The 23,319-nt window shown below is 37.0% G+C and overlaps 2 protein-coding genes and 1 long non-coding RNA gene across 3 annotated transcripts; all 3 read right to left on the reverse strand.

The window, feature by feature from the left end:
* Nucleotides 1–832: 832 nt before the first annotated feature.
* Nucleotides 833–4,170, reverse strand: LOC113772248. The gene is made up of 8 exons (XM_027316841.1): nucleotides 3,767–4,170; nucleotides 3,528–3,640; nucleotides 3,108–3,157; nucleotides 2,699–2,932; nucleotides 2,283–2,435; nucleotides 1,743–1,838; nucleotides 1,636–1,656; nucleotides 833–1,331 (listed from the first exon to the last, which is right to left on the reverse strand). Exons 1-8 carry the CDS (start codon nucleotides 4,099–4,101, stop codon nucleotides 1,164–1,166), a joined length of 1,170 nt encoding a protein of 389 aa, XP_027172642.1. The 5' UTR covers nucleotides 4,102–4,170; the 3' UTR covers nucleotides 833–1,163.
* A 636-nt stretch (nucleotides 4,171–4,806) lies between these two features.
* On the reverse strand, nucleotides 4,807–8,560 carry LOC113772250. The gene is made up of 7 exons (XR_003468507.1): nucleotides 8,495–8,560; nucleotides 8,364–8,405; nucleotides 8,115–8,176; nucleotides 7,985–8,025; nucleotides 7,217–7,366; nucleotides 6,839–6,886; nucleotides 4,807–4,996 (listed from the first exon to the last, which is right to left on the reverse strand). It is a non-coding gene; the product is annotated as an uncharacterized LOC113772250 (long non-coding RNA).
* Nucleotides 8,561–9,976: 1,416 nt separating this feature from the next.
* Nucleotides 9,977–13,762, reverse strand: LOC113772247 (putative disease resistance protein RGA3). The gene is made up of 2 exons (XM_027316840.1): nucleotides 11,212–13,762; nucleotides 9,977–10,345 (listed from the first exon to the last, which is right to left on the reverse strand). Exon 1 carries the CDS (start codon nucleotides 13,757–13,759, stop codon nucleotides 11,231–11,233), a length of 2,529 nt encoding a protein of 842 aa, XP_027172641.1. The 5' UTR covers nucleotides 13,760–13,762; the 3' UTR covers nucleotides 9,977–10,345; nucleotides 11,212–11,230.
* Between the last annotated feature and the right edge of the window lie 9,557 nt (nucleotides 13,763–23,319).

Consider the following 23,319-nt stretch of genomic DNA (forward strand, 5'->3'; position numbering starts at 1 on the left):
TCAGAGACTCATAATTTGTGTGTAGCGATTGGTGAGATAACCAAGACCAGCTCAATGCATTCTGCATTTATTCCTTCTTGTGATTAACTTTCCATTGTGGCCGTTTCAATTGATTATACACTCAATTGCATTTATTCTATAGCGGAACCAAGACAATGACCCCCTAAACGTAAAAAACCACTTCTTGAGTATAATGAGCAAATCCAAGTTGAGATTAAATAGCTGTAACCAACCTTTGACTGATTCATTGTAATTTACACTTTTTTTTTTTACTAGAAAAAAAAAATCACTTTAGTCTACAGAGATATGCTTTAACAGCATCAGCCTAGCATGCATGCTTTTATAACATGATGATCAGCCTACCAAATAGACGTAGCATTCTGAGACTTGGAAGAGAATCAGCTTAATAGCTTCTTCAATTTCTCCTTTTTCATCTGTTTTCTTTTCTTTCTCCATTGATGTGATTGCTATTCAAAAAGGGATTTCTCACGGGAATGAAAATGTATCTGCGGAAAAAGAATTTCAGAATAGGGGTAGGCTGGGAATTTGGAAAACAAGAAGGTAGGTGACTAATATTAAAAATTTTATTAGAAATAGGATACCGGAGTTGGTGGGACTATCCAATTCTGATCGAGTAGTTTACTTCGATTTGATTATGATTATTTGGCATATTGTTTCAGCTTAGATTTTGCTTAGCAGTCTTTTTGCTTTTAGTGACTATTGGCAATATGATCAGTTGAGAATTTGCTGCTTATTCAGAGCTGGAGAAGTTCAAGAAAGCGTTAGCAGCTACGTATAATCGTTTGATGAGTAAAAATGTACAAAAATCACCTTAGAGCATCAATTAGCTTAATCAAAAGGTTGCATTGGAGCAACAGTTGCTCCATGCCAACTCTTTTCAGCACAACTCAACCAAGACAGTGATTTTGATGACTTTTCTTGCTTGTTTGTAACAAGAAATGGATCCATTTCCTTCTGACACGATTTCAAAATTCCTATATAGCCTATTAATTTACAGATGAATTTCCTTAGGAGCACAGCTGAGATGCTGACTTAGTATCCTGCCAAAAAAATGATTCCTCAATGCGAACATTTAGTACATGAACTCTGTAGATATGAACTCCGATTGGTAAGCCTAATGATGAGCCAGATTGAGGGTTATGCTAGTAAGGCACAGTTGCAGTCACTGTCCTGTGCCTTGGATCCGTGAGAACCGTATTTACATTGATAAAGCCTGCTTCTCTCATTACTCTTTCAAGATCTGTCAAATAATACTCATCCAGGAATGGTTCAGTACTCTTCATTAGCGTAAATAGCACCGGTGATAATTCCTGAAACATGTATAATGACAATCTAGTTCAGCAGCTTGGCTAGGAAAACCACATTATACAAGTCATCTTGAGAATTTTTGCAGAGCAGGAGGTGGTTGGGAACAGAAACACCTATGAACTAATCCTTTCATGGTCAAAGTTATATGAATCCAAGATGTTGCTCTGTATTATATATCTGTATTGCATATATTACAATGTTGTTTCCTATTTCAACATGTGCAGAAATTTTGAACATGTAGTGCTATTAGTTTGCCCCATGGCACAAACTGTAGGCAGAGAAAAGGAATAGGAGAAGAAAACTTGCCTGAAGAATCTTTGATTTTGGCTGCAAAAAGCAAACAAGAGTTTATCAGATTGAAATGATCCTTTGGTAGATATACAATTCAAAACCTCAAGAGTTATATTATTTACCGAGTTGTCTGTGATTGCAAAAGTTCCTCCAGGTCGAAGCAGTCGAAAGGCTTCTCTCACCATAATTTTTATCGCTCTTTCAGGGCATTCATGGAACTGTAACAGCTCAAATGATTGAGACTCTGAATCATAGCATTATTATTTCAAAGAGTTACCGGAAAAAAGAGCATGGCACGCACTTAAAAATCTAAAGGTGCAACCATGGGCAATGGTACTAGAGCAGCTGCCTAGGCAAAACTTGTGGAGGCTCATACACCAAAGAATGTTTCTGTCAATTTTCATGCAACATGCTTCTTGCGTGAAAATTGAGCAAGTGAAGATGCTATTCTTCATTTGGTACTTTATCCATGACATTGTAAGGTGGGCGGATTACATCTCAAACTTCTAAAAGTAGAAAGAGCCGCAACATGTTATAAAAGAGTTTTCTCCTAAAATGTTCAGTTTTAGGAAGAAGAACATGACTCTCTGATGATGATTTAGTACTCATTCCAACAGAAAATGTATGACATGCTTGCATTCTGTCAGGAATTTTTGACATACCACATAAGCAATAGAAAGAATGTCAAATGATTTGGAAGGTAAGCCTGTACTTTCACCATTAGCATGGACCCAACAGATAGGATTCATTCTTGGGTTGCTTTTCTTTTCTTTATATTGAGCAACAGCAAGAAAATATGGTGACAGATCCAGGCCCTGCAGAAAATGCAGCAATAAGATTTTAGAGCACTGGAAAGTGTACCAGAGCGTAGATGTACTTCAACTGAAGTACTGTTTGAAGTCCAATTGCAAAATCTTTTAGCTAGATCTCTTTATTTTGAGACGTGCTCTACTTTTCAGCCTTTATTTCTTGTAACATGAAGAGGTTACTTAAGTAGATGCTGCATTGATTTTGTAGGTTACCATTGCATATTAGATCATTTCACTTGGGGAGTGGAGAAACTAGCTAGAATACTTACAGTCACTCTAGCATTGGGAAATTTATCAGCAAGGCATCTTGTGCTGACACCAACTGAACATCCGATATCAAGAATTTGTCTGACAATATTTTCTTCTGAATATTTCTGATGATGTTCTTCAATTGCATTCAGCCAATTTCCACGAACTATTTGATTAGCTTCATCCAATGAAGAAGCATATGGTATTGCCCGTCTCATCATTGACATAGTTGCAGCCTCTGCCTCAGCAGCAGCCTGTTGGAGAATCTCATTATGGAATGTATCAAAATCTCTATGCTTTACCTCGAAACTGGTGAGTACTGCACTTACTGCTTCAGCATTACTACTGAAGCAACTGGTAACACAAAATCAATGATACATATTTTAGTAATAAATTCGAGAACATTAAATCAACCATTATGCACATTACCAGCCAGGAAAGATTGCCCTCATCATATGCATGGAAGGGATTGAGGTAATCTGCATAGGAACCGCAAGTATGAAACAAAATCAGTACCCAAATTAGTACACATAGGAAATGCCGGTTTATTTATTTATTTTTTCTGATGTCTTGATTCAAGGACACTTCCCTAATCTTTTAGTAGAGTCTGAGGAAAGAAAAAAGAAGAAACGTAAGCAACTTAAATTCTGGAATACAGAGTTGTAACAAGCTTCTTTTATTGTAGAATTATCAACATCAATGTTATATTGAAGTTATCATTGTTGCTGTTGAAACATAATCTCTTAATTAGATGACAGACTACAAATTCAGCTGCAAACTTTCTAACCACACAGCTGCTGCTAGTCCAATGAACGATTATTGGAGACAAGAATTTAATAGAGAACTTACAATCAGGGTAAACAAGAGAGGGATCCTCAATACTGTCCATTTCTTTGTATACGTCTGATTCCAGTATCTGTCTAGTCATTTCCCTCCATGGAATATTTGTCTTCTCAGCTGTACTGTTTCAAAATCCCACCAAAATATTCCGAAAGAAAACCGAAAACCTTTTTTACACTCCAGAATTTCAGCAGCAAAAATCACCAAAATAAAAAATGAAGCCGCATTTCTGATGTAGATTACAGTACCTTATGAGAACTTGTCTTGCGCCAAATTTCATGATAGAGAAGAGAGGTCTGAAGGAAATGAGGGCTCCAACAAGCCGAGAAAGCGGCGTTTCACCGGTCCACCGCGGCCTTTCCAGCTGTCCCTCCTCAAATGCCACCGTCGATGACCCCTGGCCACTGCTTCCGCTAGTTGATGCTGTCATTTTAACCATCATCCTACTTTTGGCACGGCTTTTTGGTGCTCTTCTTCTAAGTGAGTCATGATGGCCTCCTACATTATCAGTACTGCTGCTTCCTACGGATGTTTTGATCCATAAATTCAGATTGCTGAGCTTTGATTGAGCGCAAAAGGCCATCACTGAAGAAGTACTTCTTCTCAGAGATATCGTCCGTAGCAAGGAGAAGAAGAGGCAATCGGCAAAGGAACAAACCAAGGAACAGACGTTAATTTTCCTAAGGTGGAAATCTAATCAGCAAAATATTCTTGACCAATTATATACTGACACCTATGCATTACGTTTTCGAAATCTTCTTTATTGAGTGTCTATACTCCACAACTTTTTGTCAACTAGGAGGAAACCCGATCGCGCGGTGTAATTTTTACTTGCCCCGAACATCCAAGTTTACTTCAAATTAAAAAAATTAATTATAAAAAGTTACATAAAAATGTATCAAAATCTTTGCAATAGTTACAAAAAGAACATCAAATATACCCATTTTATTTTGTAACAAATGGATGGCTTCAAAGTTCAACTATTGTTTTACCGAATGAAATAAAAAGTAAAGTTCACGACATTGACAAAATATTCACCCAATCCAACAAGAAAACTCACGAAGAAAATGCCATTGAAGTTTGCAATATAAAACTACATCCTCAAATAAACCATCAAAAAGTCAAGAAATTTGATTTATTGATGTCCTTTAGGGATCATCATCATTACAAAGAATTAAAAAATCGCTTCATTACCAGTGGCACTGGTAACTTGCTAGGTTGACATTGCCAACCAAAATAAAGTTCCAACAAAAGCAAACTACAAATTACCTAAGAAAACAAATTAGTTTACTCTCCTTGCCACTACTGAGCTGATAAAAAAAAAAAAGAAAAGTAAATCTTGCAACCCATCAATAAGGTTGACAAATAACCAAAAACTGAAAAAACAAAAACAAGACTAACATCTCTAGAAAAAGGAAACAAGCAAAACTACAAGCCGAACAGCAAGTGTACAAGCAATTATATGTCCGAGTTGAATTCTGCAAAAAAGAAATTGAGCTTTAGGTTGTATGATTCTCAAACAGAGAAATCAAAACAATAAAAACAGAGCAAGTAAAACAAGTAAAAGAAAATAACTTTGGATCTCGAGGAAATAGGATGCCGTCTCAAATTTCCACCCTTCACTTTTTTAAAGACCAATAACAGGACAAAGAAAGCAGAAAGTTACAGCCAGTTACAATGAAAAAAATCTGTTCACACAAAAAAAAAAGGACATTAAAACATATCATCCAGGCTTACTGAAGAAAAGTAGCCTCCTTTATCTTTTCTTCCTTCATCTAACAAAGACTTAGAATAAAAAATGCTGGCAAGAGCAAATTTATTGGGGGGAAAAATGAAGACGACAAAACCTTGGATCTACACTAAACAGATTAACATTTTTTTGTTAAAAAAAAGGGCCTAAATAAAATTAACATTGAGAAAACAATTTCCAAAATCCTTTTGTACTATGCTGTAAATCTTAATATCTCAACCCATAATAAACATTTGGGATTTAGTAGAAAATAAATATAGTTAAAATTCTTATGCTACACCATCAAATCTAGCATAGCATATGTTAAATCGCAAAAAAGAAGTAAAACAATAGGAATTAAGCACTAAACACCTAAATTTTTTTCAAAATTTCACATCCAAATCACATTGATGCAATAAGACAAAACATCGTCCCTAAGCCACTTTTTGAAGTAAATAAATAGTTTGTAATCTAAACAGATAACAAAGGACCTAAAACTTACAATAGCAAACAATTAAGGACCAAAAAAACATTTAAAGTTACTTTTGCAGCATCATAGGTGAATACATGAAAGGGTTCGGACCACCTTAAGCAAATGAATCAAAATGCAATCTACTACATAAAAGGACACGTAGAACTATATAAGAAATCTGGTAATATTTGATAAGTCAAAAAGGAAAATATTTACAAGAATAAATCAGCATTTTCTGAAAACTTTTCGTACTTCCTATAACAACATAAGAAAGTTTCCAAACAATGTGATATGATAATTCAACCACATTTCCAAACAACATAGCAGATACAGGAGAACTATTATTAGAAAAAAAGGCTTTCTAAATCTAAAACCTAAACAAAGGACCTAAACCTTACAATAGCAACAATTAAGGACCAAAAATACTTTTAAAGTTACTTTTGTTGCATCATCGGTGAATACATGAAAGGATTTGGATCACCTTAAGCAAATGGATCCAAATGCAATCTACTACATAAAAGGACACGTTGAATTACATAAGAATTCTGGGAATATCTGATAAGTCAAAAAGGAAAATATTTACAAGAATAAATCAGCATTTTCTGAAAACTTTTCGTACTTCTTATAACAACACAAGAAAGTTTCCAAACAATGTGATATGATAATTTTACCACATCTCCAACCACGTAGTAGATTTAGTAGAATTATGTTATTGAAAAAAAACCTTTCTAAATCTAAAACCTGATTCTTCTATAATCATTATAAAACAACCAATAGTTGGCCACAATCTAAAACGCAAAAGAAACACTAACATGAAGTCACCAATTATCAAAAGGGATAAATCACAAAAATTAAGGTCATTAGGTATGAGCACCTTGATTACTAACTCATACTGCTACTCAGATAGCATTTTGAATATCCAGTGTTCTTTTTTGACGAGTCTATTTACTCAAAAAATGTTTATCTTTTTTTTTAGACAGTGATAAATTCCTCTTGCTTCCTACAAAAAATAATGGTAAGACAAAAAAAATTCAAAAGATTTGAGACTTGAGAAACAGAAATCAAAAGAACATTCTTATCAGCCAAAAAGAGTTAAAAAAAAACTTCAAATGAATATACCTCTATAGAACAGAAAAAAATGAAAGGTAGGTGCTATCATCTTTCTTCCTACAAAGGCAATAACATAAAAATATAAATCAGATAAAAAATATCAATGACACAAAATACTTTCTAAGAGGCAAAATATCAGAAGAATAAAGGTCTTGTTAATAAAAAAAGAAACCATGAGTCATTAAATCTAATAAACATAATCCAACAGATCAACTAAACATAATCCACCGGTTGAAGGATGAGGGACAAATCACAAAAGGGACTATAACTTCAAGCTAAACCCAAACATAAGCCAAATATTCCAAAAAAAGAAAGCATAAAATGAGCTTATTTACTTGGAATTGAAATGTGCTAAAATACAATTAAGTACATGATAGAGCAACAGACCTTCTATACATTCTTGTGCTCAGATACAAAAATATCATAATTGAGAATGTTTCCACCTCTTGAAGAGATACATTCTGATAGCTTGTAACTATTCCACCTCATCGTGCAAGAAAAATATGGAAGAAAGGGTAAAGAGTTTACAAAGAGAACCTGAAAACAAATAAGTAAAATAGATGGTTATTAAATAATTAACCAAAGACAATGAGAAATGTAGTAGCTGAAAGTAAACCAGCAAATCACACAAATCATAAGTTTGTATAAGGGCTCTCAAAGAAACGTCAAAAAAAAAGCAAACTAAATATAAATACAACTCCATGAGAACTATTAAAACTTAGACCAATAAAACCAGTAGCAAAGGTATGGAGAGATCACTGCCAACCAAAAGAAGAAAAAAAAAAAGAGATCGAAGAAATTAATTCACATGCAATAAACAAAATTTTCCAGAAAGAGAGCCCCAAATTGCAGGATACCTTAAAGCCGTCCTTGGGAGAAATATGATCAAATTTTATTCCATACAAAAGAAAACCCTATAATGATTATTTTTCATCTCTAATATAATATGCGCTCAGAAAGGAGGATGGGGGCAACAAATAAATATGGTTGGAACGAAGCTTTAGATCTATAACTTTTCTAACAAAAAAATAGTTGATACCAGTATGAACAATATTGGATTTTCTCATATTATAGTTGAAGGAAGAAACGAGTAAAGAAAAATACTATTTATCACAACCAAATAACCCAAAAAATATAAAAGGGCAAGAAATTAACTGTAATTCCTCCTTCAATGGCCTTCCTTGTGTTTTTTTTACCTGAGATAATCACAAAAAAATTCCATAAGAAAAAATAATCATAGTCTAAAAAGCCATGAGAAAAATAAACATCATGTGAGATCTCTTACCTGGCGGGTTCTGTAGAGATTGAAGATACCAGATAATAAAAAGCAAACCTTAAACTTGCACCCTGAAACAAACATGAAATTGATTAGAGAATAAAGAAAATCAGTCAAAATAAAGGAAAATTTTAAAACTAAAAAATGGCTAGATCAGCGGATCGAAAATAAATCAGATAAGAAAGATCTCCAAGGTAATTATGTCCCAATAAAGAGAAAAACAAATAACCCAAAAAAATGAAAAGGCAAGATACTAACTGTAATTCCTCCTTCAGTGGCCTTCCTTGTGTTTTTTTAAACCTGAGATAATCACAAAAAAATTCCATAACAAAAAATTATCATAGTCAAAAAAGCCATGAGAAAAATAAACATCATGTGAGATCTCTTACCTGGCGGGTTCTGTAGAGATTGAAGATACCAGATAATAAAATGCAAACCTTAAACTTGCACCCTGAAACAAACATGAAATTGCTTAGAGAATAAAGAAAATCAGTCAAAATAAGGAAAATTTTGAAACTAAAAAATGGCGAGATCAACGGATCGAAAATAAATCAGATAAGAAAGATCTCCAAGGTAATTATGTCCCAATAAAGAGAAAAATAATTGAGAGAAAATAGAAATTTTTCTGTGTAGAAAGAGGGAAAAAATCATAGGTTTATGAGGAAAAGGAATGGAGATCAGAAACAGAAAAAGAAAATCCAAATGTGAGCAGTTGAGCAAACAAGATCGACCAAATTTTCGAGGTTCTCCTATCTCAGAGTAAGGAGCAAAAAGGGCAAAAAAAGAGAGAGAATAAAAGGTGCGTTTTGAGCATCATTTTTTTCGAATAATCTTTAAAAGAGGGGAAAAATATAGAAGAAAGGGAGAATAGATGCGGTGTGTTGTTAGTCTGTTTCTTTTCTTTTTTTCAGAGAAAAAAATGGAGGAAATCCATGGAAGGAATGGAGGCGGTCAGTCATACTCTCGGATGAGACAAAAGGAAATAGAGGTGTTTTGGAAAAAGGGAGGTGAGGAGACTGGTAGAACAAGCGGCGCAAGCAGAAGCAACAAGCAAAGACTCTCAGGAACCCTACCTATTCATTAAGGCGTGAAATCTCGATTTTGTCCTCAATTCAATTCATCAGCTCAATCAACGGAGGACGACCACCAATTGGCCAATAAAATTGTGCCATGTCAGCAATTAAAACTCAATTGGAAACAATGGCATTCGCGCACAATCAGCAAACGTCCAATTCTCATGCGGGCTGGACGACATCAAATTGGAATCCCACGGGCCGGACGATCACCAATCAACCAATGCAAGGAAGCCACGTCAGCAATTGAAGCCCAATTGAAAACAACGGCATTCGCGCATGGTTTGTTTGGATTGGGTTTTATTTCCCCAAATTTATTTGCTTACATCATCATTACAATTTTCAATACACCTTTTTACCTTCCCAATTACTTTTTTATCTCACATACATCACATCACAAAAAGTGCTACAGTAAAAATATCTCTAATAATTCACAATCCAAACAGACATGTTAATGAGAGAGAAGTCCAACAAATGGGGTAAATTGTATATTCCACCTTTAAATTATAGTATCAAATTTTCATGTTGCGGCGCAAATTTTATTGTTTGTAAGACGCTCTTTTAACTTATTCCAGTTTGGTCCAACTGTTATTGGTTTTCACAAAACCTAATCACCAGATTTGTGCAAGTGAAAATGAAATTAGCTGATTTTAATTTATTAGTTAGTCTATATTCCCCTGAAAATCCCACAGCTATTGATTAAATCGAACTTTGGAAATATATATATATATATACAAGTAGTGAAGGCTATTATTGGTTTGCTATTAGATAGAATCTATCCTATCCAGAAATCCCATTGAATACATTATATAGTTTCACCTTACAATAGAGTTGGGACATTGAGAAACATGTAAACAGCAATAAAGAAAGATACACACTGTGAGGTACTGAGTCAACAAACAATCCCTTTATATGCTATGCTGCTGTTCAACATAGAACAGGATTCATCAAAATCCCCCAAACATTTGAATGTGGTCTCAGCTCACCGCTTTGCAACCCTTTTCCTCACTGCTGCACCATTGTCGATTCCCGCATGTGGACTTAGTCACTCATCATTCGACGGATCCTGATTCTCATTCAGTTGTCTGCTTGCATGTAACACTGTAAAACTGTAACGCAGGTGTCCTCATGGAAATACTTTGCATGTAAAACTGTAATATGTCGTCCCTGCAGCATAACAGGCACCAGCTCAAGAAAAAGGCAGTCATTTGCTGAATCAGGAAAAAGGAAAAATAGTAGAACAAAATCGAGCTAAGTGACCGCAGCTAAATTAATTTACGAGTCGTTCATAAAGGTGCAGGTCAAAACTCTTACCAGGCGTTTGGTTGGAGGGTTTACCCCCTCCCCGCTCTCTTCAATGGCTATTAAAATTTAAAAAAGTGTCTCGTACCCATAGATGGTGCTTCTAAGGGTATGAAACAATCACTATCAAAGACCCAAAACTCTTTGGGTAATGGCGATTACCGACCAAATTTTAAAAAAAATAACATTACAAAACTACAAGGAGACGAAAAGAATAGCAGCAATTTGACCTTCCCACTGTTACTCTTCATCCTCCTTTCTTTCTTCATTTTCATCATATTTCCATCTTCCCCTCAAATCTCATATATAATCTTTTCTTGGTGGTAAAACCAGAGGCTTTATGTGATTTGGCAATTTATAGGCAAAAACTAGTAAATTAAATTGGTGTTTTTTTCCCCCCCAATTTTCTGATTTTAACACCATATGTGATTGGGCAATTTAATGTCAATTTGACTCTGTCTGTGTATAAAAGGATTTGTCAATTTGACTCTATGTGGTAATTTGACACCATATATGGTTTTGTTGGAGCAATGAAGCTGCAACAACTGTAAAAGAGCAATTGAAGGACGAGTCAGGATTTGGCAGTAATATAGTACTAGCATTTTAAGGAAGCAGTTTTTTTTTTCTTCCTTGTTCCTTCCGGGAATTATTAAAACACTAATAGAATTATAAACAAACCGAATAAGTAGAATAAAAACAGAACATTGGAAATATATTAACTTACAACTTACCAGTTAAAAACAGAACGAGTCAAACTTTGTTCAACGGATAGATTTGAACCAAGGGAATGTGTGCAATCTTGGGCCACTCTGCGCCACTTCCTTTGGTGCATCTCTCTGCTAAAAGAGGACAGCTGTTGATATGTAGTTGATTTAAACTGGTGAGGTGTCGCATTGCTTCTGCAGAGGGCAATTGTCTGAGGTTAGAGCAATTACGAATATCCAATGCTCGAAGATTCCGAAGGCTACCCATCCACTCTGGAAGAACTTCCAACCCCTCAAACTTCCCAATATATAAAGTTCTCAAGTTAGAGAGATGCTGAATTTGGTCTGGGAGAGACGTGATTTTTGGCCATCCACTCAATACAAGATGCTCCAGCGAGACGAGATTGGTGATGGAGTGTGGCCACGGGAAATGATCAAGGTCGTCAGAGAAGCCACCACCGAGATCCAACTCACGGAGGTTGGCTAGACTGTGTAGAGCCATAATTGGCCAAGAACCAGGGTCATCAGAAACGATACTCAACTCCTCGAGCGATGTGAACTTCTCAAGATTATTACTCAATGAAGGATTCAACTTATCACATCCTGAGATGCGTAGAGCACGTAGGGATTGGGGGTTTTTCATATCCAGAGAAGCATCTAATAAAGCAGGGCAGTCATCTAAATATAAGAATTCGAGAGATATAAGGCTATTCAAATTCCTTATACAAGCAAAACTTCCGCATCTCTCTATCCGTAACACCTCAAGAGATGTCAAGTTCTCCATATCTGGTAAAAAAGCCAACTTGGGGAGCCCTTCGATTTCCAAGTACCGGAGACTAGGGAATACCTTAATTGATGAAGAAGAATCCGAGGGAACCATTGCATCTGACCACTCCTCTAGCCTTTTCATGTTCCGCAGCCCAAAACGCCTTAGTTTTGGAAACAGAGTGACTGGTTTCACCTCTCTGCTACTGGTGCTGCTACTACAAGAAGCGCTGCTCCTTGCATTAATATCGAGATGTGTAAGGAGACCATAGAATTCTGCCCCAATGCGCTTCACATTGTGTAAGGAGACCATGTCTAAGGACTCGAGACAAGGCAAGTCCCCTAGTGATGGTACTTGTTCACACTTACCCAATTTCTCCAACCTGAGGTGTACCAGATTCCTTAGGAGTACCATCAAGTGATCCTTTGCCACCATCCATGACGGAAACCTTGAACCTTTGAAACCATTAATGGCTAAACTTTTCAAGTCTGGGTGAGGTTGGAGACCTTCCATGACACTGTTGATATTGTTGTCGTCGCAATCTTCATTTGTGTCATCCCATGAAAGTGTTAAACTTTGAATGCTTGATTTTTCGGACAACTTTGCTTTTGCTGCCGATTCAAAGCTGCTCACATTCTCAAGTCCAAAAATTTTTAGCTCGCCTCGGAGGTTGCGCAAGTGTTCCAGCTCCTCAAGCTGACATCCCTTGTCTTGGCTTACCACGAAGTAGGGCAACGTCCGAAGATTAGCCAGCTGCCCAATCCCAGGGATCAAACATGAGGGCCGACCCAAAAAAGCCGTGGAAAACTCGAGATGCCTCAAGTTAATTAAATTGCTAAACTTCTTAGGTATCTCTTCCAAGCGACTTACTTTCAAAGTCATCAAATTGTAGAGCTTTGTGATCGAATCTGGCAGAGCGGCGATTTGAGTTTGACTCATATCAAGATGTCTTAAATGTTTCATATTACCCACTGCATTGGGGAGATGAGTAACATCCCAGCAGTCTACTTTTAATACAGAAAGGTATTTAGACCTTTCCAAGATGTCTTCGAGCATAATACCATCATCCCCAATATAATAAAGCGTTTGCAAATTTGGAGGAATCCCTTCGATATTCTTTAACATCTTTCCTCGACTCAGAACAACGGTCAAATGCATAACTTCATCTTCATGACTGACTACCATGCCATCCTCCGTGTTTAAGAAACAATTATTTGACACTTGCAATGAAAGATCATGCACAAGGTCATGCATCCGGCAGCCCTTGATTCCGTAAATGGAATTCTTATAACCAGCTTGCAACAAAGAACTCCGAAGCAATACGTTGAAGCAGTCGCTGCCTATATCCTCCATTTGCAAATGACCTCCTCCCTTGGCATCATTAATCAATCCCTGGGCCATCCAAATCTGTATCAAGCTTTCTTTTCTCATGTGAGCGTCCTTCGGGAAAATGGAACAACTTGCAAAGCATTGTTTCACTGACAATGAAGGTAAGTTTTCGTAACTCAGCTTCAGGGCAGACATGACTCCACCTTCAGTGTTGGTAGACTCATTCCATATTTCACTGTTCTCAAGCTTCAACCATTCCGAGGCATCCTTTTTGGAATACAACAAACCCCCAATCACTTTGATCGCTAATGGCACGCCGCCACACTTTTTCAGTATCTTTCTGCCAATGTCCACCAGATCTTGAGTCTTTGTTGCGCCACCGTCTGCAAATGCTAGTTTTTCAAACAGCATCCAGCTATGATTATCTGAGAGGATTTGTAGATGATGCAAACGAGATGTTTGCATTGCTGAGGCTACCATCACTACGTGTGGTAGCCAATATTTTGCTTCCCGGAGCACCCCCAATTGCCAACAAACGTCTCCTCATGCCATCCCATTTCTCTCGATTCTTATTCCAAACATCATCAAGCACAAGCAAGTAACTTTTACCTTTCAGATTTTCTTGAAGCTTCCTCACCAATGCTTCCGTGTTTGTCGTCTCAGCACTTTTTCCCCCGAGGGATTGTAGCATCTCATTCAACAGCCTTTCCACTTTGAAATCATCAGACACACACACCCATATTGTATTATCAAAGTGCTTCACTACTCTGTCATTTTTTAGCACCATCTGTGCAAGGGTTGTCTTACCCTGCCCACCCATCCCAACTATTGAGATGACAGGTAAATCCTTCTCATAATCTGAGCTAATTAACATGCTCACAATTTCAGATACCTCAGCCTCCCTTCCCACCGTTTGTGACTCGTCCAAAAAAGGATCAGTCGACCGATCCTGTTTGTGATCAGCAGATGTCATGGGTAGTTGAGAATGAAGCCCGATCTGATTTGCTTCTTTGTAAGCTTCCTTTAGAGATGCGCTAACATTCTTGATCTTGTTAGCCATCCCTGTACGAAAGGAAATAGGATTTGAGGAAGAAAAGAAGTTGCGTACCTTGTCGCGCTTCCGATTCTCAACCTTCTGCCGCAGAACTTCATATCCGAAGTCATCCAACACGATCTCAGCATCACGTGCTATGGACCGGAGCCTTTTGAGCCAGAGCTGCACGGCTTTGCTTGTTGATTGCTTGCACTTAGCATCAAAAATCAAAGCTTCCATCATCTCTACTTTCTTCGCAAGCTTCTGAAGGTCTTTCTCTACACCCCATACCCGGCTGATCTCGTCGGCAGCAAGTGGAAGTATCTTATTCAAGATTACACCAACACAACTGAGTGCAGCTTCAGCCATTTTCAGCGAAATTCTTTTACAGAAGAAGGTAATTAAAATGCTTTGGTTGAATAGTTGGACTATTTTTGGCAGCTAGAGATGTTCAACATTCAACAGCTAGCGCTACAAAGTAGGGAACCCATTACTTATCTTTCGTTTTTTTCCAAAACGAAATTTCCTACCAAGTTGGAAAACTAAAAAAGTAGTGCTCCAAGCAAAGACTAGAGATGATATCCAACGAACCAATCGAATCCCGATGACAAATCTGCACTGCACTGCCAGCTAAACCTGGCAGGGCCACACGGCTTGTGGGTACCATTGAAATAATTGAATGTATAGATGTTGGTTGAAAGCTGAAACAGTACACGAGCTGGTTTTGGAAGGATCACCAACGACTAATTATGGTTTTTTCTTTCTTCATGGTAACATTCATGCATCTGGGTACAAGTTCTACACACTTTCAATCGAGTAATCCATTTTCAATCATCTTTTGTACATGTGACAATTCTTATCTGTTCATTGCCCTAATGTTCTCATAATTCATTGCCAAAGCTGGAAAAAAGTGTTATAAACATAAAAAAGAAAAAAAAAAAAGCTTTGTTTCTTTCTTGAACAAAGCAATATAGTAGCATATATCTTCCATTGATCCCTAGGCTCCACTGAAAGAATTATTTGTTGGATCCTTAATCCAACATTGGACTTATATGTGAATAATTATGTATTGCAAACTGTCAATTAAGGTTAAACCCAATTAAAGTGATCAAATATAGTTTGGGTTTAATGTATCTAATAGGATGTGGGCCCTTTTATGTGTAGAAACTTATGGGCTCCTATTTCAATGATGGGCTGAAATAGGGCTCCAAAGGTAACAGGAATGTTACCTATAAATAGGGTTATGGTCCCCAGGTCACAGGTATCGTTTTAGTTGTCGTATTCCCTAATACCACAAAATACCTCTTCCCTGATATCCCATCGTCAGGAAAGATACCAGAGAGAAACTAAAGGCCTCTCTCAAAGGATCGGTGAATACCTGTTGACCTGGAAGGCCACCCCAAATCTCTAGGGATTCAAGTATCAAGTTTATCAATATGGATTCAGGTACGCTTCCGCTATTTTATCGTTTATTTATTTCTTAATAATCGCCATATAGATCTTGGGTTCAATAGGTGATGGTTTTCACCAATGGTTAAATTTAGATAACCACCCTAACAAGTGGTATCAGAGCCTATATGGTTGATTATTAGGAAATAATTTGGATTTCATAATTTATGTTAATATATATACATATGGTTACACACACATATATGTGCCTCTTGAATTCGGCTGTGGATGTATGCATATTTTTTAATTTGTGTTGAAACATGAACCGAAGCGGCACATAGAATCCAGTGCTTTAGTTATGTTATCGGTAAAGTTTTTTTACTTGTTAATGTTTTTAGTTTCTGGTTTCGTGGGTCTGGCCAAATCACAATATGAATCCAGCATCCGTGATGAATTGTCTGGTCATAATTGATATGTTGCCTTCTTATGACTTCGGGCCCCATGGTAACAAAGCTTTGGTTTGTTTGGTATTAGCTAACACGCACTTGAATGGCCATCACTTTTCTGGCCACGTGAGTTCTTGTAGTCCACCTGAATGCTTCTTGTATCAATCATGTTATCTTCACAGGTTTGGTCAACTCAGACCATGAATTCGTGGGTTCCACGAATGTAAAGAACAAGTCTTCATAAGACTTTCTTGGTCAAATGCTATTCGGTCTTGATTATTTGCATATGTTAGTGCTCATGGCAGTAGTTCATCCACGAATTATACTATGATGATTTGGTTTGGCTAATTTAATATTTATTATATTGATTCAATTTGTCAATAATTGGTTTCTTTGGCCTGTTTCATTATTTATAAATATGTATGTATATATATTAAGAAAATTAGGGTTTATTTACTTTAAGTGAACCCTAATAAAGTTAAATAGGACATTTAAGCCCTATAAAATCCATATGTATGGCCCATTAAATGTGTAATTTTTATAAAGTACTTATGGATTTCAAGAAAAAAATTTGGGCTTGGATGTTAATTTTGGGTCAAATTATGGATATGGACCTTTGGTCCAATAAGTCATGATTTAATTTAATTAATTTGACCATGTTTGACCACGTTTTGACCAAAGTTGACCAAAGTTGACTTTGATCAAAATTTTTGTTTTATTTGGATAATTTTAAATTTGAATATTGGTATGATTATATATATTTTGGAATAAATTAATTGAAATAATATGCCACCAAAGTGACCTCTATTATGGAAATTAATTTATTTTAAAATATAATTAGTTGGGCACTAGTAATTTTATGAATATTGATCGGCCCAAAGGAAGGTCAATATTTAATGAAATTACATGTGTACTTGTGGTAATAAATGCGTGATAATTATTTGGATTTTACATGTGATTTATAAATTGGCCCAAAGGAAAATTTATTTTCGACATGTTATTATTATCAGCATTTATTACTGCACCAAGATATCACTCACTAGTTAATATTTTTGTCCAAAGACGAAATATTAATGGAATATCGGTATCTTGAGATGGGACTACCATTATTTAAATTTATTATTGTTTTGATTTATGTGAGCTTGTTTTAATTATGTTATGTTTTCTGTTCAGTTGCGAATGATCTTACAAATATTACTTCCAATATCAATAATATTCCTATGTTGAATGGCACAAATTTCAAGTCCTGGAAAGAAAATCTCTTGATAGTACTTGGAGTAATGGATCTCGACCTTGCGTTAAGGAATGATTCACCCCCACCTCTTACAGATCAGAGTACCTCTGATGAAAAGAGAAATAATGAGAGGTGGGAGAGATCAAATCGCTTGTGTCTGATGATCATTAAAAAGGCCGTTCCAAAAGCATTTAGGGGAACAATGTCAGAAACGACTGTAACCGCTAAAGAGTTCCTTCAGGACATTGAAAAAAGGTTTGTCAAGAACGAAAAGGCTGAAGTTAGTACGCTCTTGACACGCCTTGTTTCAATGAAATATAGTAATTTGGTTTGTTCTGAGGTTAATTTAACTTCGGTACCTAGACACACATGGTGGTTAGATTCTGGTGCAACAACTCACATCAGTGTGTCTATGCAGGGTTGCCTGAATTGCCGAAAGCCTAATGATAGTGAAAGATATATCTACGTGGGCGATGGCAAAACAGTTCAAGTTGAGGCAATTGGAGTTTTTAGATTATTGTTAAAGACCGGATTTTATTTGGATCTCAATGAGACATTTGTTGTACCGTCTTTTAGACGGAATTTAATTTCTATTTCTGCTTTGGACAAATTTGGTTATTTTTGTTCATTTGGAAATGGAAAATTTGAATTGTTTCATGATTCAAAATTGGTTGGTTCTGGTTCTTTAATGCACTACGATAATATATATTTAATTGACACAATTGTCTCATTTAATGAATCTCTGCATTTGAGTACTAGAGGAGTTAAAAGAAAATTAGCCAATGAGAATTCAGCTGCATTATGGCACAAGAGATTAGGACATATCTCCAAACGGAGAATGGAAAGACTTGTGTCAAATGAAATTCTCGACCCCTTGAATTTTACAGATTTTAATGATTGTATTAACTGTATAAAGGGGAAACAAACCAATAAAAGGAGATTTGAAGCCAATAGGTCCTTAGACGTCTTAGAACTTATACATACAGATATTTGTGGACCATTTCCTACATCTGCTTGGAATGGTCAACAATATTTTATAACGTTCATAGACGATTTTTCAAGATATGGCTACATATATCTCATTTCTGAAAAGTCACAGTCACTGGACGTGTTCAAAAATTTTAAGGCCGAAGTTGAGAATCAACTCAACAAAAGAATTAAAAGCGTCAGATCTGACCGTGGTGGTGAGTACTATGGTAGATATGACGGTTCAGGTGAACAACGTCCAGGACCATTTGCTAAATACCTAGAGGAATGCGGTATCGTTCCACAGTACACTATGCCGGGTTCACCCACTATGAATGGTGTAGCTGAAAGACGAAATAGAACGCTTAAAGACATGGTAAGGAGTATGATATGTCATTCCACCTTACCAGAGTCACTCTGGGGAGAAGCACTTAAGACTGCAGCATATATTCTTAACAGAGTTCCAACTAAAGCAACTATCAAAACCCCTTATGAGCTTTGGACAGGGAAAAAGCCCAGTTTAAAGCATCTGCATGTTTGGGGGTGTCCAGCTGAGGCAAGGCCTTACAGGCCAAATGAAAAGAAACTGGATTCAAGAACGATTAGTTGTTATTTTATTGGATATTCTGAAAGATCCAGAGGTTACAAGTTTTATGATCCCACAGCCAAATCAATTTTTGAGACAGGAAATGCCCGGTTCTTTGAGGATGTCGAGTTTGGGGGAGAACATACAGTAAGGGACATTGTCTTTAAAGAGGAATATATTAATATTCCCACAGGTGTCATTACTCTTGCTCAGGACCCTATTCCTGAATTTGATCATGATACAACAAATCAAGACAATGTCGAAGAGCAAACTGTTATAGAAGAACAAACTCTTCCTCTTCAAGAACCAGTGCCATTAAGAAGATCCACTAGAGAAAGGAGAAGTGCAGTGCCAGATGATTACATTGTTTTTCTCCAAGAACATGAGGATGACTCTGGATTGATGGAAGATGATCCAATCAACTTCCGTCAAGCCATGGAAAGTTCAAATTCTCAAAAGTGGATCGATGCCATGAATGAGGAGATTAAATCCATGAAGGACAATGATGTTTGGGATCTTGTCCCATTGCCAGAAGGTGCGAAACCCATTGGTTGTAAATGGATATTTAAAATCAAAAGGGATTCGAAAGGCAATGTGGAAAGATTCAAAGCTCGTCTTGTCGCTAAGGGATTTACACAAAAAGAAGGTATCGACTATAAAGAAACCTTCTCTCCAGTCTCTTCAAAGGACTCCTTTAGAGTTATTATGGCATTAGTGGCACATTTTGATCTTGAGTTACATCAGATGGATGTAAAGACAGCGTTTCTCAATGGTAACATTGATGAGACGATTTATATGGTGCAACCAGAAAACTTTGTATCAGGAGATCCAAAGAATATGGTTTGCAAACTTAAAAAATCCATCTATGGGCTCAAACAAGCGTCTCGACAATGGTATTTCAAATTTCATCAGGTGATCATCTCATTTGGTTTTGAGATGAATTTAGTGGATGATTGTATATACCATAAGTTCTGTGGGAGCAAATATATTTTTCTGGTATTGTATGTTGATGACATTTTGCTTGCCAGCAACGATATTGGTCTATTGCATGAAACCAAGAAATTTCTAACTAAGAATTTTGAGATGAAAGATCTTGGTGATGCATCTTTTGTGTTAGGCATACAGATACACCGTGATCGCTCTCGGGGTATTTTAGGACTATCACAAAAGGGCTATATCGAAAAGGTCCTTAAAAGGTATGGCATGCAAAATTGTAAACCAGGTGACACCCCTGTGGCTAAAGGAGACAAATTTAGTCTTGAGCAGTGTCCCAAGAATGCTTTTGAGGAAAGAGAGATGCAAAAGATTCCTTATGCCTCAGCAGTAGGGAGTCTAATGTATGCTCAAGTATGTACGCGTCCGGATATTGCATACATTACTGGAATGTTGGGTAGATATTTGAGTAATCCTGGATTAGATCATTGGAAAGCAACCAAACGGGTCTTACAGTATCTACAGAAAACAAAAGACTACATGCTCACGTATCGGAAGTCAGATGAGTTGGAGATCATTGGGTATACTGATTCCGATTATGCTGGATGCAAAGATACTATGAAGTCAACGTCAGGCTATGTCTACTTGTTGGCTGGAGGTGCCATATCCTGGAAGAGTGCTAAACAGTCCCTCATAGCATCTTCCACTATGGCTGCAGAGTTTATAGCTTGTTATGAGGCATCCAATCAGGGAATTTGGCTGCGAAATTTCGTCACAGGATTACGTGTAGTGGATGGCATTGAAAGACCACTCAAATTATTCTGTGACAATAAGTCAGCAGTCTTATATTCCAATAACAATAGGAGCTCGACCAAATCTAAACATATAGATATCAAGTTCCTGACTGTTAAAGAAAGAGTGCAGAATGGACAGTTATCAATAGAGCACATCGGGACAAACTCCATGGTTGCGGATCCGCTTACTAAGGGATTGCCACCCAAAATGTTTCATGAGCATACTGCTCATATGGGTGTCGTGTTAAATGATGTATAGTTTTTGTGGGAGTTTGTTATTTTAAATGCTCTTATGATATTTTTCAGTTATTAAGGATTTAAGGATATTTTATGCATAAATAAAGTTTGGATTTATTTGCACTCTAATTTTGGTATGGTTTGATCTCATAAAATTTAAGGTGGACCAGTTGGAAATAGGCATGTTTTGGTCACATTACATGAAATTTTCATGCTACACATCCACATCATAATTCATGTCATTCAATTGCATTGATATATGTGACCATTGATGGGTCGAGTTACGAAATTGTAACAAAGGCCGCTTTGATCCTATATTGGTGTAATTGATGGACCGAATTGGTTGCAGATACATTGTGATAATGACAGTAAAGTTGAGCTCATACGGTTAATTGCAAAATATAATTATAAGGTTACACATATAGTCCAAGTGGGAGATTGTTGGATCCTTAATCCAACATTGGACTTATATGTGAATAATTATGTATTGCAAACTGTCAATTAAGGTTAAACCCAATTAAAGTGATCAAATAAGGTTGGGTTTAATGTATCTAATAGGATGTGGGCCCTTTTATGTGTAGAAACTTATGGGCTCCTATTTCAATGATGGGCTGAAATAGGGCTCCAAAGGTAACAGGAATGTTACCTATAAATAGGGTTATGGTCCCCAGGTCACAGGTATCGTTTTAGTTGTCGTATTTCGTAATACCACAAAATACCCTTCCCTCATATCCCATCGTCAGGAAAGATACCAGAGAGAAACTAAAGGCCTCTCTCAAAGGATCGGTGAATACCTGTTGACCTGGAAGGCCACCCCAAATCTCTAGGGATTCAAGTATCAAGTTTATCAATATGGATTCAGGTACGCTTCCGCAATTTTCTTGTTAATTTATTTCTTAATAATCGCCATATAGATCTTGGGTTCAATAGGTGATGGTTTTCACCAATGGTTAAATTTAGATAACCACTCTAACATTATTATCTTCGAGCAGTACTTTTGTCGTTTTTTTGTTTTTTTCCTTGGCTTTTGGTAGGGTCTTCACATGTTAAAGCAAAAATACGTATGATAACAATAATTAGTGAAAGCCTTGGATGCAATGTGGAACTTAAAAGAAGGGATGAGTAAAAGATTCCCCGAGAAAGGGTGTGAAAACTTAAAGAAAAGGAATGGAAAATTTTGCCGAACATTGAAATTTCAACCTCTAGATACTCATAATGGTCAATATCTATTATTAAGTAGGCTCCAGTAGCTTTTTGTGGGGCTTGAGCATGCCAAATAAACTTAAACACTTTATTTGGAAATGTCTGCAAGGAATATTGCCAACTAATGCAGTGGTGAAAGGAAAATGTGGTAAGGGGGATCATGTGTGCAAGTGCTGTGGCGATAGCTCTGAGACATTAGAGCATATGTTGTTTCTGTGCTGTAATGCTAGAGCAATCTGGAAGGCGGCGCCATTGAGGTGGGATGGTTTGGAGGAGTTTAGGAATAATTTCTGGCACTGGTGGGAAGAGCTTAGGGGGGCAGTGACTCGAGAGCAAGGAAGGGAACACATAACTCTCACGGTAAACATCTTGTGGCAGATTTGGAAATCCAGGAACAATAAACAGTTCAACAATAGGAGCAGTGAGCCTATAGTGGTGGTTAATAAGGCATTAGTGGATTGGAACGAGTTCCAACTGGCACAAGAGGGGGGGGCAAAACATGACAATTTGGCAATGGGAGAGCAGGTGAGGGGCAGGAGGTGGGAAGCACCGCAAGCTGGCTGGATTAAGCTCAATACGGATGCAGCTTTGGACCAAAAGAGCAACAAGGCTGCAGGGTGGGGTGTAGTTGCCAGAAATAGCTTAGGGGAATTGGTAGGCGTATGGGCAAGACCAATTGATGGTTGTGCTGAGGCACAGGTGGAGGAAGCTTTAGCAATACGAGAAGCTGTGGTCATAGCTAAACGAATGGGATGGAGGAAAGTGGTGCTGGAATCGGATTGTAAGATAGTTGTGGACAAAATCAATGCAAGGGAGGAGGCAGTCAGTATAGCTACAATTCAGTGGGATATCTGGAGGTTGATGAAAGATTTTGACAAATGTTGCTGTTCCTTTACTAGAAGGAGCAACAACTATGTAAGTCATTACTTAGCAAAGTTTGCTATAACACTTCTTGATGTAGCTGAATGGAAGCTTAGCTTCCCAGCGTGGTTGCTTGAGTTAGCTCAAGCTGATGTACAGGAGCAGTTGCTCTGACTCGGTATTTGGCTTTGTTTAATGCAATGTTATCGTTTGGAAAAAAAAAAAAAAAAAAAAAAAGTAGGCTCCAGTTATCAGACAAGATAATGCAAATGCCTAACCATACGTCCAAATTGTGGTCTCCACCAATACATCTTCATAAAGCAACTACTGACTCACGGCACCACCCATGAATACTCAG

The sequence above is a fragment of the Coffea eugenioides genome, chromosome 5 (genome assembly GCF_003713205.1).
Source record: "Coffea eugenioides isolate CCC68of chromosome 5, Ceug_1.0, whole genome shotgun sequence".
Taxonomy (NCBI): domain Eukaryota; kingdom Viridiplantae; phylum Streptophyta; class Magnoliopsida; order Gentianales; family Rubiaceae; genus Coffea; species Coffea eugenioides.